This window comes from Miscanthus floridulus, chromosome 9, assembly GCF_019320115.1.
Source record: "Miscanthus floridulus cultivar M001 chromosome 9, ASM1932011v1, whole genome shotgun sequence".
In the NCBI taxonomy this organism is placed as follows: domain Eukaryota; kingdom Viridiplantae; phylum Streptophyta; class Magnoliopsida; order Poales; family Poaceae; genus Miscanthus; species Miscanthus floridulus.
The window spans coordinates 11179870-11194760 of record NC_089588.1 but is presented as its reverse complement, the minus strand read 5'-3'; the positions used below and the strand labels follow the sequence as shown (position 1 = coordinate 11194760).

The 14891-nt window shown below is 50.0% G+C and overlaps 2 protein-coding genes across 2 annotated transcripts; both read left to right on the top strand.

Moving 5' to 3' along the window:
* Positions 1 to 836: 836 nt before the first annotated feature.
* Positions 837 to 5787, top strand: LOC136483412 (protein GRAVITROPIC IN THE LIGHT 1-like). Its single transcript, XM_066480475.1, has 2 exons — positions 837 to 1048; positions 4108 to 5787. The coding sequence occupies exon 2, from the start codon at positions 4176 to 4178 to the stop codon at positions 5442 to 5444; it is 1269 nt and encodes a 422-aa protein (XP_066336572.1). The 5' UTR covers positions 837 to 1048; positions 4108 to 4175; the 3' UTR covers positions 5445 to 5787.
* A 310-nt stretch (positions 5788 to 6097) lies between these two features.
* On the top strand, positions 6098 to 14772 carry LOC136483411 (uncharacterized). Its single transcript, XM_066480474.1, has 4 exons — positions 6098 to 6692; positions 7569 to 8051; positions 13553 to 14062; positions 14163 to 14772. Exons 1-4 carry the CDS (start codon positions 6198 to 6200, stop codon positions 14241 to 14243), a joined length of 1569 nt encoding a protein of 522 aa, XP_066336571.1. The 5' UTR covers positions 6098 to 6197; the 3' UTR covers positions 14244 to 14772.
* The last annotated feature ends 119 nt before the right edge of the window (positions 14773 to 14891 follow it).

Here is a 14891-nt window from a genome sequence, read left to right as displayed (position 1 = left end):
TCGATGAGCAATGGAAGAAGAGCTTGGAGCAGCTGACGATGAATACGTCAAAATATAGTGCCACCTGACTTGGATGGAAGACGCCCCGTCGTGGAAGTCGGGAGCAATCGCGGAAGAGCGCTTCCTAAAAACCGTATTCGTCCTCTCCTGGTGCGGAATCATAAGGACGAGGGTTCCGTGTGTGTGTGTGTGTGTGTGTGTGTGTATATATATATATATAATTAGGGAACACATGTATTGGGCCTTCGAGATTTATTAGAATTTGTTCATATGAATTTAGAGGAACTATCCATATAAATTCTAACATCTAGCACTTGTAGCAGCGCGGGCGTCGCCCCGCGGAGCCGGGACGCCTGACTAGCTTCGTGGACACGTTCGAGGAGGTGGGCTGCCATCGGCTAACGGCGGGGGAGCCGTTCCCTCTCCTCGTGTGCCCTAGCAGCAGCGTCTCCGTCTCGTCTCTCTCCCGTTTGTGCTCTCCGTGAGGAGACCGTGAATGAAAAAGGAACGAAGGTGTTCAGACAGGGGCAAAACTAAAAAAAAAAGATGGCACGGCAAAAAAATATTAAATTTGGCAATAAATCCGTCGTAGAACATTCTAGCGGGTGTGGCTCATTTGATAATGACAAATAGACGAATCCTTTTTATGGATGGTAAAAGAGCGAAGCACACCTTTCGTAGCAGCAAAATCGTCATTTTCTCCACTGGAACACAGATTTTCACAAATTTTTTCCAGCAGTCTGGACCATATCTGCGCGAGGGGGGCAGCGGTCGAGCCCCACCTTCCTCCCAGCGGCCCCCGTCCAGATCTGCGCGGGGTCCAAGTCCTACCCAACCCTAAGAAAAGTCCAGCAACAGATTTCAGAGAGGCTCGACCACTGCATGCGGGCCCCTGAGCAAAGCCAGGCGATCTGTTTCCTTTCCTCGTGTAGATTGTAGTCCTGTTCTCCTGTTCACCACATTCGCTCTCTCCGTGCGAGTGCGGCGACTGACTGGGCGAGCGCTGCCGCACTTCGCCACCTCTTCGCCGGCGACGATCACCCACCAGGTATGCCCGCTCCCTTCTCTCCCCTTTCTTCCTTTGCGGAGCCGAGCACCCCCAAACCCTAAGCTATTTGAACCCGGATCTGACCCAGTTACAATTAGTATATACACGATACCTACTGGCTTCGGGTTTTTTGCAAAAAAATCATCGGGTGCACACATCCTGGGTTCACTCCTGAGTCCTGTGTGCATCCATGCTGATGTTGTTGAGGTAATTAGGCCTACAACCGTAGGCTGCTGCGGACTAGACTTTGGATCGAAGCAAAGTATGATTAGGTTTCACGTGGTTCTTGCTTTGCTTTGGGGCCACTCTAGTCAATACTCGATACCATGTGTCTGTGATATGTGTGTCAATCTGGGCTAACAAAAGAAACCCTGTTAATCTTGGCATGCTACCAATGAGTGCCATAATGCACTTAGATCGAACCATTTTTTTCTTTGTGAATCTAGAAAAAATTAAAAGTGTAGAACAAGAATTGTTTCATGCCCGGAAGGTCAACCACATAAGCTATCTTCTTAATAAGACAGGTTATGGAGAGGTTTAAAGAGCAGAAGAAGGACCTCCACTTGGTTTTCATTGACTTGGAGAAGGCTTATAACAAGATACCACGAAATGTTATGTGGCGGTCTTTGGACAAACATAAAGTACCATCAAAATACGTGACCCTCATCAAGGACATGTACAACAATGTTGTGACTAGTGTTCGAACAAACGACGGTAACACAGATTACTTCCCGATTAAAATTGGACTTCATCAAGGGTTAGCCTTAAGCCCGTATCTCTTTGCCTTGGTAATGGATGAGGTTACCAGGAACATACAAGGGGATATCCCTTGGTGTATGTTGTTCGCTGATGATGTAGTGTTAGTGGACGAAAGCCAGGCGGGAGTAAATAGGAAACTAGAGTTATGGCGGCAGACTCTTGAGTCTAAAGGTTTTAGATTGAGCAGAACTAAAACCGAATATATGAGATGCGACTTTGGCGGAGTTGTACATGAGGAGGGAGATGTGAGTTTGGAAGGTCAAGTAGTGCCTAAGAAGGATACCTTTCGGTATCTGGGATCGATGCTACAGAGGGATGGAGATATTGATGTGGACGTTAGCCATAGAATCAAAGCAGGGTGGATCAAGTGGCGACAAGCTTCTGGCATTCTCTGTGACAAGAGGGTACCACAAAAGCTAAAAGGCAAGTTCTATAGAACGGCGATTAGACCGGCTATGTTGTATGGAGCAGAATGTTGGCATACAAAGATTCGACATGTTCAACAACTGAGTGTTGCAGAAATACGTATGTTGCGATGGATTTGCGGTCACACAAGAATGGACCGAGATCGGAACGATGATATACGTGATCGCCTAGAGGTAGCACCAATTGAAGAAAAGCTTGTCCAACATCGGTTGAGGTGGTGTGGCCATGTCCAAAGGAGACCTCCAGAGGCACCAGTGCATTGTGGAGTCCTAAGCCAAGCTAATAATATGAGGAGAGGTAGAGGAAGACCGAAATTGACATGGGGGAGGCAATAAAAAAATATTTGAAAGCTTGGGATATACCTAGAGATCTATGTTTGAATGGGAGTACTTGGAAAGCAGCTATTGAAGTGCCTGAACCGTGACTTGGAGCTCTTGATGGGTTTCAACTCTAGCCTACCCCAACTTGCTTGGGACTGAAAGGCTATGTTGTTGATGTAGAACAAGAATTGTCACTGTAACTGCCATCTAAAATATCACTACTCTTTGAGGGGATCATTTCTCTTCCAAGTCCAATTACATCTTTCATCAGATACCTATTGGTAGAATGTTGGGCACACCATGCGTTTGACTCACTGTACATCAAGTTTATAAGTAGATGTACGATGCAATGTAAAAGTCACAAATAAATAGTGAAGTCTTCTTGTTAGCTGTTTTGTTTGTTCAACAGCACAGGCATAGTGTAGCATTAGCATTACCCAAGGAAAGGCATTGTTGGTACCTGCATATAGAGGGAATTAAATGCTATGTACATTAAAGGTTATGATTCATGTGCTGTTATTATGTAGCATGGATATGGGGCCACGTGGTTTGGTATCAGGCAGATGGATAAGTGGATACGCCAGCTTCCAAAAGAACCGAATGCATGGATACATTTTAGTATTTTACATAAATAAATAATTAGACACAATAAAATTATAAAGACAGTTGCAGCCTAGCAGGAACTATAAATTAGGCTTCCAATATGACCGTTTTAGTCTTTTGCAGTTTCCCAAATTTCCATTTAGCCAACATGACAACACCCACCACTACAACAGTGAAGACAAGTCCAAGCATTTCCAATTCTTTAAGTCAACACTCCTAACAGCCCAACAGTTTTGTAGTGCTGCGCCACTGCTCTTCCCTGTGTAGCCTGTCTTCAATGATTCAAGTGACCAAGTGGCTTAGAATGGATCATGGTGTGAAAATTGAGAAATGGATATAACTCTATCGAATGAACTCCGACTAATAAATGTATAGTGTTCCGTTCCATTTTTTTTAAACTTTTCTGTTTTGTTTGGCTATTCCATAAGTTGTGGTCAGATTGTGGAGATCTGTTGTTGAATTCAGATTGCAGCAACCAATGCTCGCCATAATGCACTTTGCTCTAAGGCCATGTATAATGCAGAGCTGCTTGTGCAGACGCTTAAAGAGAGAGAAACAATAGAATAGCTTTACTCTACAATGCAACGGGCTCTTACTAACTTTATTTTTCTGTTCAAACTAGTCTGAGTGCCCGACATCCTAGGGATGTCCCCTCGCATCAGGCGCCTGGAGCGTCGGCCGCTTGCGCGAGCGTCGATGCTGGGCTGAAGCGCCTCCGTATCCTCCACCGTGGCATAAAAAAGTCTCAACTGCTCATAAGCGCCCTGCCATGTGTGTGCGTTGTATAGGCCCTAAGCCTCTAACCACTTCCCCCCTTGTGCTAGCATGCTATTTGTAGTACAATAGCTTTGAACCATTCATATGGTGGCCGGACAAAACAGGATGGACTACCATTGGTAGTACAATCTCTTGTTGTAAATTTGTGATCTGAACCGAATAGTTGCTTTGCAGGTGGATGTCAATTTTTTTGTGGAGAAGTTGAAGACTACTAACTTCTTTGATCCTGAGGTGAAGAAGTAATGATCCGCCCAGGCTCAAAGGAGTCACAAAATTATGATATCAATAATCAAAGAGTTCATCCTCAACCAATTGATGAGAACATGAATCAGAACGGGGACCCAATGGACACTATGATCGGGAGGATATTCAACAACATATCCTCTTTAAAATCTGCATACATTCAGCTGCAGGAAGCCCACACCCCATATGACCCTGACATGATCCAGGAAGCTGATAAGCTTGTCATAGAGGAGCTTACAAAACTTTCAGAACTCAAGCATGCTTACAGAGAAAAACATCCTAAGCCAATAGTTGCATCCCCTCAAGATTCACGCTTGCTTTCTGAAATACAAGAGCAGCAGAATTTGTTGAAGACCTATGAGGTCATGGTAAAGAAGTTCCAGTCCCAGATCCAGACTAGAGATACTGAGATAACCCATTTACAGCAGCAAATTGATGAAGCTAAATTTCGGAAATCGAAGCTAGAGAAGAAACTGAAACAAAGGGGCCTACTTAACAAGGAATCAGAGGAATCTGACGAAGAAGAGAACTACTTCTCCATTGAATTGACACCTAGTTTGTTTACATCTGCTGTCGATAACGCATACCAGTCGATACATGACTTTTCAAAGCCTTTGATCAACATGATGAAGGCTGCAGGTTGGGATCTTGATGGGGCTGCTAATGCTATTGAACCTGGTGTAGTTTATACAAGAAGGGCTCACAAGAAGTTTGCTTTTGAGTCCTATATTTGCCAAAGAATGTTCAGTGGGTTCCAAGAAGAGAGCTTTTCTGTAAAAGATTCTAACATCAGTGTTTTCAATGAGGCTTTCTTCCATCAATTCCTCGCAGTGCGAGGCATGGATCCTCTGGATGTCCTGAGCCAGAACCCTGATTCAGTATTTGGAAAGTTCTGCAGAAGCAAATACCTATTGCTTGTGCATCCAAAGATGGAAGGTTCTTTCTTCGGCAACATGGATCAGAGGAACTACGTCATGAGTGGTGGCCATCCAAGGACACCTTTCTACCAGGCATTCCTAAAGCTAGCCAAGTCCATATGGTTGCTGCACAGGTTGGCGTACTCCTTCGATCCAAAGGCAAAGGTATTTCAAGTGCAAAAGGGAAGTGAATTTTCGGAAATCCACATGGAGAGCGTAGTGAAGAACATCATCATAGAAGAGGGTGCAGAGAGGCCGAAAGTTGGCCTGATGGTGATGCCTGGTTTCCTGATTGGGAGCAGCGTCATACAGTCCCGTGTGTACCTTTCGGATGCCAAGTCTGCTGACTGACTGAACATGCTGCTAGGAGCTTTTGGGTCCAAGACCTTCGCTGCTTGGGAGAGAAACAAGGAAATCTTTGTCTGTAAATGCGTGAGACCTGTTGTTTCTCTGCCGTGCTGGCTTCGACGCCTTTGTGAAGATTTCCATGTGCTATGTGATTCTGCCCAATGGGCTTTTGTCGTTTTCAGGACTAGTACAATATATTTCTGTTCCCCAAGTTGCATTTCCATGTGCTATACTGCTATGTAATTCTGCCCAATGTTTGTACATGTTATCAGTGTGATTGGAGAGCCTATGTGATGATTGTACAGGCTGCACTTTTCATCTGAAACGTTTTTGCCCAATCAGATGATTCTATTGCGTAGTTGTGTGCTAAAACTGTTCCAAGTCAAGTGTTTTAGCTTGGGGACTAATTTGGTGGAATACGCAGCATTAGTGCTGCTGTATACTTCCTGTTCTTCTCCTTGCTTGTATCTCAGAGGCTTCGGTCTTGTGCTTCCACCATTGAACAAGATGTCTGCAGAGAATTTTGATGGCCATTGATAAAAACAGATGACAATTTAGTTCCTTCATATGAATTCCCGTCTATAACATTTATATAAAATAAACTGGAAAACAAATTACAAATTAAATCGAAGCCTTGCCATGTTTGATCTACAGCATTACCCATTCCATTCGTGAGAAGAGAGAAGAGAAGCGAAGCAAAGCTTCACCACGCTTCAGTTCAGTTCAGTCTCAGCTCTCATCAGCTAGCTTGCTACCATGGCAACCGCATCCGACAGCACCCACCCGCCTCCCTCCGTCACCCACGACCTCGACGAGGATGACGATGAAGAAGAATTCGACGACGACGACGACCTGGATGACGAAGCCGACGACGACGACGATGGCGGCGAACCCGCCACGTCCTCATCCGAGGCGGCCCGCCTCGAGGCCGTACTCCGGCGGCTCACCGCGGACGAGGTCCGGATCTGGGTGCACCAGGTCACGATCCGGGGCTGCGCCCGCACGCGCCGCGCCGCGGTCGAGGCAGCGGTCGGCCCGGACCTCGCGCGCGCCGCCACCGTGCGGGACCTCGTGCGCGCCGCCGCCGCGGCCGGCGACCGGCTCCGTCGCCTCGGCGCCTTCGACACTGTCTCGATCACCCTGGACGCCCCGCCGCCAGGGATCCCCGGCAGCGCCGTCGTCGTCCTCGTTGACGTCGCGGAGGCCCGCGGCCGCGCTGCCGGTGATTTCGGCGTCTTCACCAACACACAGGTACCCATCCAGCTAAAAATGCCTCCTTTTGTTTATACAGAATTGAGTTGTTTGCATCTTGCAAGTGATCAAATGTTCTTATAGGCATCAAGCGAATTCAGTTTCCTGCTTTGCTTCACCTATTTAGATTAGGCCGTGCAGTCCTTAACTATTACTCTTGCATCGATTTAGAGAACTCACACCAGAATCTTAGCGAATTTGAACTAAATGACGGCGCTCTCAGTGAACAGTGCAATCTTATAGACTGTTGGGATCGTCCTTGCTTTCAGAATAATCAGTTAAGATCCATGCTACATAGTTTATTAGCTGGTGTTATGCTAGTATCGGTACAATGTCTTGGATGATGGAAACAACTACTAGGACCATTGAGTTGTTTCTGTTTGTTTTAATGTGAGTTTTTTAGGAAAAAAATGTAACATGTAGTTCTTTCATATAATTGTGAGTTAATCAGGCTACCTTCAGGTGCATTGTGGAATGGATATGTGGTTTTGGTTCCTGATTCCTACTGCTATGGTTCTGGAGTAAAGTCAATTAGTTTCCAGCATTTTCTGGTTCAGCATTGCAGTATCATTGCAGGACTTTTTCATGTCCTGTCATATATTTATCCATTCTAAAATCATACACGCTCCGCTTCTTGTATGAAAATCATTCAAGGGTATCTCTCATGCATTCTCCATCACTTAAAGGTGCATTCAGCTTTGGATTTGCGCATACTGTTTATTCCTGCTAATTTGACCTAACATGATTGAGCTTCAGAACCTACTCTGTTATGATAAATGGTGATTTAATTTCACTGTATCATATGCATGACTTCAATTGGTTCCCAAATCCACTTTCTCAGGTCTCACCAATTTTCTTCATGTGACCCTTTTGCAGACTGGATCATGCTCACTTGAAGGTTCAGTGAAGTTGAAGAACCTATTTGGATTCTGTGAGACCTGGGATGCATCAGGTGCTCTTGAATTAGATAAGACAGCAGGGCTAAGTGCTGGAGTCCAAATGCCTAGAATCGGAGCAATACCAACTCCACTGACGGCTAGAATATCATTTCTATCTGAGGACTGGTTAAAGTCCTCACTCAAAGAACACCTGATGGGCGTTTGTGTTGGCTTGCTTTCGACCACGAACCACAACCTTGCTTACAATTTGACATGGAGAAAACTATCTGACCCAACACGCATGTCATCCAATTCTGTACAAGAGGAATTAGGACATAGTCTTTTGTCCTCTATTAAGTATGCGTTCAAGGTCGACCAAAGGGACTCAAGCATGAGACCTACACGTGGATATGCTTTTCTGTCGTCTTCTCAAGTTGGAGGCCTCGCACCAGGGAGCAAATATTCACGATTTCTTAGGCAGGTATATGTCGACTTTCTTTGTGCTCCATCCTTTGCCCTGCTTGAAAACTAGGCTTTACATAACACACCTTTTAATTGAATCCTAAGTGACCCTTATTATTGTCTTTTTCTTAGACATCATTGTGAATCTTTGATCGAATAGTTAAAATTGTGTTGTATTTGTACCTCTGGCTTTGCAAATTCATGATCAATGTTAACAATGCAGATTATTGTCAGTCTACCGTTCTCCCAGTAGATGTACCTTTTGTTGTCTGCCCACTGACCAAGGGCCAACAACTTTCAAAATTCTGTGCTCTGTTAAAGTATCGAAATAGCAGCTCCCCTTTTTCAGTCCTTGCTCATGGCACAAAAAAAATAGTTTAAGTTTCAGTGAAAATGATTTCATGGTTTTTGTTTTCTAGAATCTAATGCTCTGCGCATTAGGATGTTATGCAGTCCAGCCATCACCGATCATTTATTCTAGTCTGAGTCGGAGTCTGTAACTAGCTTTTGTTTTTTTAGTCAGTAGCTTTTTTTTAGTTAAGCTTGCGGCAACTGGTGAGTCGTGGGATGGCACGACAAGTAGTGCGCTAGGTGCTGCACGTTCTGTGGAGAATACCTCCCCACTTATGCATGTATTTTTCTTTAAGTATTGCAATCGTATATGAAAAAATGCTGCCAGTTGACAGCACCAAAAACCCGACTGTGTTTTCTGAGTGCGTTTTTTTCAAGGATCGCCGGCTGCTTCTCACCGGCGGTTCTCCAACATTTGGCATCAGAGCGGTTAGAGTCCGGGAACGATGTCCGCCCCACTGTCCGGCGGTCGTTCGCCATCGCCACCACCGCGCCGTCGAGTTTCTCAATCGCCAGCGCCGCGCCGAGGGCGCCGAGGTCGCGGCGAGGTCATCGTCGAGCGCGTGGTCAAGGAGCAGACGAGCGGCGCCATCCAATACCCCATGCTCACGCGCTCCAACTATCAGGAGTGGGCGCTCCTGATGAAAGTTAATCTGCAGGCGGCGGGCTTATGGCACGCCGTCGAGCCGGAGGAAGGGGAGGAGGTGCTCATCGAGTACCGCGAGGATCGCCTCGCCATGGCAGCCATCCTGCGGTCTGTGCCCTCCGAAATGCTGGGCTCACTAGCCCGCAAGCGGACGGCGCGATCGGCATGGGCGGCGGTCAAAACCGTTCGCGTCGGGGTGGACCGAGTGCGGGAGGCCAACACCCAGCACCTACTCCGGCAATTCGGCGACATCGGCTTCAACGAGGGTGAGTCCGTGGACGACTTCTCGCTCCGTATCATGTCTCTCGCCAACACCATCCGCACTTTGGGCCACGACATCACCGACGCCCAGATCGTGAAGAAGATGCTCCAGGTGGTTCCTGAACATCTCGAGCAGATTGCTTACTCCATCGAGACGCTCCTCGACGTCAACGAGCTCTCGGTGGAGGAAGTTGTCGGCCGTCTGCGCGCCATCGAGCAGCGTAAGAAGAAGCCGGCCTCCGCGGGCGCGTCGTCCACCGCCGACAAGCAGGGCCGCCTGCTCCTCACGGAGGAGGAGTGGATGGCGCGGCTCAAGCTGCGCGAGTCTGGCGAAGGCTCCGGCAGCGGCAAGCGCGGCAAGACACGCCGTGGCCGCGGCGGCGGTTTCGGCGGCGGCCGGGATGGCAAGGGACACGACGGTCAAGGGAAGCCTCAAGAGAGGAACCCTGACAAGTGCGCAAACTGCGGCATCAAGGGCCACTACGCCAAGGACTGCCGCAAACCGAGGCGGGAGCAGAAGGCGCACGTCGCGGAAGGAGAAGAGCAACAGGCGCTCATGATGGCTTCGGCAACCGCCACGACCGTAAACGACGCGCCGTCTTCTTCCTCGTCGCGGCCCGCCACCTGCGTCGAGATCCACGAGGCGGAAGTCTTCGCCGAGCTCGGGCCCCGTACCGATCGAGACGCTCACAGGTGGGTGCTCGACACCGGAGCGACCAACCATATGACCGGTGCGCGCTCGGCGTTCGCGCACCTCGACACCAATGTGAGCGGCACGGTCCGTTTCGGTGACGGGTCCGTGGTCGAGATCGAGGGACGGGGCTCCATCATCTTTGTCCTCAAGAACGGCGAGCACCGCACCCTCGCCGGAGTCTACTACATCCCTAGGCTGGTGGCGAACATCGTCAGCCTCGGTCAGATGGAGGAAGCCGGGTACCGCATCGACCTCTACGACGGCGCCCTGCGGATCTACGACGAGGCGCGGGATCTGCTCACCAAGGTACCACGTGGGAACACTCGCCTGTACATCCTCGAGCTGGTGATCGGGCGTCCCGTGTGCCTCGCGGCGCGCAGCTCGGAGGCAGCCTGGCGGTGGCACGAACGTTTCGACCACATAAGCTTCAAGTCGCTCCGCTCCCTCGCCACCAAGAAAATGGTCCGTGGACTGCCGCACCTAGATCACATCGATCAGGTCTGCGACAGTTGTCTCGCCGGCAAGCAACGCAGGACCCCCTTCCCCAGCCAGGCAAAGCGGCGCGCGGAGCACGCCCTGGACCTTGTCCACGGCGACCTGTGCGGTCCAGTGTCCCCACCGACTCCAAGCGGTAACAAGTATTTTCTGCTGCTCGTTGATGACATGAGTCGCTATATGTGGCTCCATCTTCTGTCAAGCAAGGATCAGGCGGCAGCGGCCATCAAGAACTTCCAGGCCGCGGTGGAAGTGGAGTCGGGCAGGAAACTCAAGGTGCTCCGAACCGATCGTGGGGGGGAGTTCACTTCCGTCGAGTTCGGCGAACACTGTGCGCGCCGTGGCGTGCAGCGGCAGCTCACTGCCCCGTACACTCCGCAACAAAACGGGGTGGTGGAGCGCCGTAACCAAACAGTCGTTGGCATGGCGCGTTCGATCCTGAAGGCGAAGGCACTCCCGAGCTTCTTCTGGGGTGAAGCCGTCCACACCGCGGTGCATCTCCTAAACCGGGCCCCGACGCGGGCACTCGATGGTAAAACCCCATTCGAAGCCTGGTATGGAGAGCGTCCGGCGGTCCACTACCTGCGCATTTTTGGGTGCGTCGCGCACGTCAAGACGACGAAGCCGGGGCTGCAGAAGCTGGATGATCGGAGCACGCCCACGATCTTCGTCGGCTACGAGAGAGGCTCCAAGGCGTACAGGTGCTATGATCCTTCGACCAAGCGCGTGGTGATCTCCCGCGACGTCGTCTTCGATGAGGCGGCGCGCTGGGACTGGTCGTCGAGCCCCGACTTGCACCCTGGCGACGACGAGCCGTTCACCGTCGAGTACGCCACCGAGGCGGTGCAGGTCCCCGAGGCGTTGCCGTCAGCATCCCCACCTCCAGCACAGTCACCGTCGCCCGGATCTGCTGCAGCAGCCACGCCACAAGGACCACCAGGCGAGGCCTCACCGCCATACTTCGCCACGCCACCGGCGGACGTGGACCATGACGCCCTGGACGCAGACCATGACGACGACGCCCCGCTGCGGTTCCGCGCCATCGACACCATCGTCGGGCCAGCGTCTCCACCTGGCCTCGCGACTAGAGTACTGAACGAGGAGCTCATGTTCACCTCTGCCGATGAGCCAGCTTCTTTTGGCGAAGCCGAGCGCGCGGCGTGCTGGCGTCAAGCAATGCGCGACGAGCTGCGTTCCATTGAAGAGAACGCGACCTGGGAGCCTGTCCCACTACCTGCTGGGCACCGTGCCATTGGGCTCAAGTGGGTCTTCAAAGTCAAACGAGACGAGCTCGGGAACATCATCCGCCACAAGGCCCGGCTGGTGGCGAAGGGTTATGTCCAGCGCGCCGGGGTGGACTTCGACGAAGTGTTCGCCCCGGTGGCCCGCATGGAGTCGATCCGCACGCTGCTGGCCCTAGCGGCGCACGAAGGCTGGAAGGTCCACCATATGGACGTGAAGAGCGCGTTCCTGAACGGTGATCTCAGGGAGGAAGTGCACGTGTCACATCCACCGGGCTTCATCGTCGGCAATGACGACGGCAAGGTGCTGCGCCTTCGCAAGGCGTTATACGGACTACGTCAGGCGCCGAGGGCCTGGAATGCCAAGCTCGACGAATCAATGATTTCGCTTGGTTTCCAGAGGAGCAGCTCAGAGCACGGCATCTACACCCGCAACACCGGTATGTCGCGGCTGGTGATCGGCGTCTATGTAGACGATCTGATCATCACCGGCACCAGCGGCGACGCGATCGCCGACTTCAAGCGCGACATGATGCGGCTGTTCTCCATGAGTGACCTTGGGTTGCTCTCATACTACTTGGGCATCGAGGTGACACAAACCAAAGTTGGCATCACCCTTTGCCAATCTGCCTATGCAGGGAAGCTTCTGGAACGCGGCGGTCTGGGCACCTGCAATCCAAGTGCGCTGCCAATGGAGCCCCGCCTGAAACTGAGCAGATCAAGCACCGCTCCCACAGTGGATGCTACGGCGTACCGGCGCATAATTGGTGGCCTGAGGTATCTAGTTCACACGCGGCCTGATTTGGCTTTCGCGGTGGGCTACCTTAGCCGGTTTATGGAGGCGCCGCATGAAGAGCATATGGTGGCTGTGAAGCGGGTACTTCACTATGTGGCAGGGACACGCACACATGGCCTCTACTACACGCGCCGTGAAGAAGGACGGGCACGACTGACCGGGTTCAGTGATGCTGACATGGCCGGGGATATCGATACCCGGAAGAGCACCACCGGCATCGTCTTCTTCCTCGGCAGGAACATCATCACCTGGCAATCGTCGAAGCAAAAGGTTGTCGCTCTATCCTCGTGCGAGGCGGAGTACATAGCAGCAGCAACGGCGGCCTGCCAGGGAGTGTGGCTCACTCGACTTGTCACTGACATGGCCGGTGTCGAGCCTGGAGCACCGGAGCTTAAGGTGGACAATCAGTCTGCCATAGCTCTCAGTAAGAATCCCGTGCATCATGATCGGAGTAAGCATATTGACACTAAATTCCACTACATCCGTGAATGCACTGAGGGGAACAGGATTGTCTTGGGACACATCTCGACGGAGAAGCAATTGGCAGACATCCTGACCAAGGCGCTGGGGCGAGTGCGGTTCTTGGAGCTGCGTGAGCTGATCGGCGTCACTGCGATCGGTGGAGATGGCATGAACTAGGGGGGAGAAATGTTATGCAGTCCAGCCATCACCGATCATTTATTCTAGTCTGAGTCGGAGTCTGTAACTAGCTTTTGTTTTTTTAGTCAGTAGCTTTTTTTTAGTTAAGCTTGCGGCAACTGGTGAGTCGTGGGATGGCACGACAAGTAGTGCGCTAGGTGCTGCACGTTCTGTGGAGAATACCTCCCCACTTATGCATGTATTTTTCTTTAAGTATTGCAATCGTATATGAAAAAATGCTGCCAGTTGACAGCACCAAAAACCCGACTGTGTTTTCTGAGTGCGTTTTTTTCAAGGATCGCCGGCTGCTTCTCACTGGCGGTTCTCCAACATAGGATATTTTTTTTATCAACAACTGAACTGAAAGGTAATTATTATTTTCTTGATTGTGTATCAGGAATTTGATCTTCGAGTGGCTTTGCCTCTGGGTGTGCTGAATGGCGCTCTCAATGCCGGAGTGGCTGCGAGAGTCATCCATCCATTGGAGAGGGGGTCCACAGGAACTGTCTCACCACTTTCAGAAAGATTTTACTTGGGTGGTAATAGGCCTCTTGTATGCCGCTTGGGTGGACCATCTTCACTATTAGGCTTCAAAACAAGAGGACTGGGGGCAACAGAATTCAGAACACATGACCCCAATAATTCTGACAATGGCACTTCTACTTCTGAGCTAAATGGTCTTGGAGGTGACTTAGCAGTGACAGCCTTTGCCGACCTGTCATTTGATCTGCCTCTGAAGCCGCTCAGGGATCTGGGAATTCATGGCCATGCTTTTGTCTGTGCTGGAAATCTTGGTAAATTAACGGACTGTGATCTTCGGAAGTTCCCTGTTACTGACTTGCTACAAACGTTCAGAAGTTCTGCAGGATTCGGCGTAGTTGTGCCAACCAGACTGTTTCGCATAGAGGTTTAGCCCTTTGCATTCTTCAGTTTTTTTTTCCATTAAAGTTGATGACTAATTTTCCACATAGAAGTTTAGTTAACACGTTTTTTCTCCTCTTGTCCAGATGAATTACTGCTACATCCTAAAACAGTTTGATCATGACAGGGGGAAGACAGGCATACAGTTTAACTTCTCATCGCCCTAATTTTTTGGCAGCGTTCTCTCTCTAAGACGAATGTTCCTATTCCCCCCCCCCCCCCCTCACTACTCTGATCTTTTTCATGGAGGAGCCTCTCTAGAACTGCCACGTGTAAAAAGAAAGGCTCTCATGCTGTAACTGTAAGTGATAAATTGTTTGTACTGGGATATGGATTTGATGCTGTGACTTGTAAAGCACAAAAGCAAAAGGAAAGCAAACTGAGGTTGGGGGGCGTAAGTTTTCTATGCTGGTTTGGACTGGAAATTGATCGAACAGTGTTGTCCAGAGATCTGCTTGAATGCGCCAACAGTAGCCAGGGACAAACGATTGGTGCCAATCTGCATAGTGTTGACCAGTTTTGGGACTGCGTGTCTGTTGAAAAAGTAGGAACAGATGACGCAAATCCTGAAATGTATACTAAAACTCTCCTCCGCTCGTTTTGGCTCTGTTACGGCATGCTGAACAAAATTTTGCATGGTGGATTTGTTGCGAAATGGATATCGTGCTGACATGAACGCTTGGACTATGAGATTGTGTTTTCACCAACTAGTCTTGGACTCTTGTCATGTACACATGAGTTATCTTGAGCCTTTTTGGAACTGTTGTACGCATCCAACTAAAAATGTTTTCTTTTTGATTTGACACAACTGAGTT

Coding starts and splice junctions, on each gene's coding strand:
- LOC136483412 (XM_066480475.1), top strand. CDS start 4,176: ATGATCCGCCCAGGCTCAAAGGAGTCACAAAATTATGATATCAATAAT.
- LOC136483411 (XM_066480474.1), top strand. CDS start 6,198: ATGGCAACCGCATCCGACAGCACCCACCCGCCTCCCTCCGTCACCCAC. Junction 8,052..13,552: donor ATTCACGATTTCTTAGGCAG/GTATATGTCGAC, acceptor ATTGTGTATCAG/GAATTTGATCTTCGAGTGGC. Junction 14,063..14,162: donor CCAGACTGTTTCGCATAGAG/GTTTAGCCCTTT, acceptor CCTCTTGTCCAG/ATGAATTACTGCTACATCCT.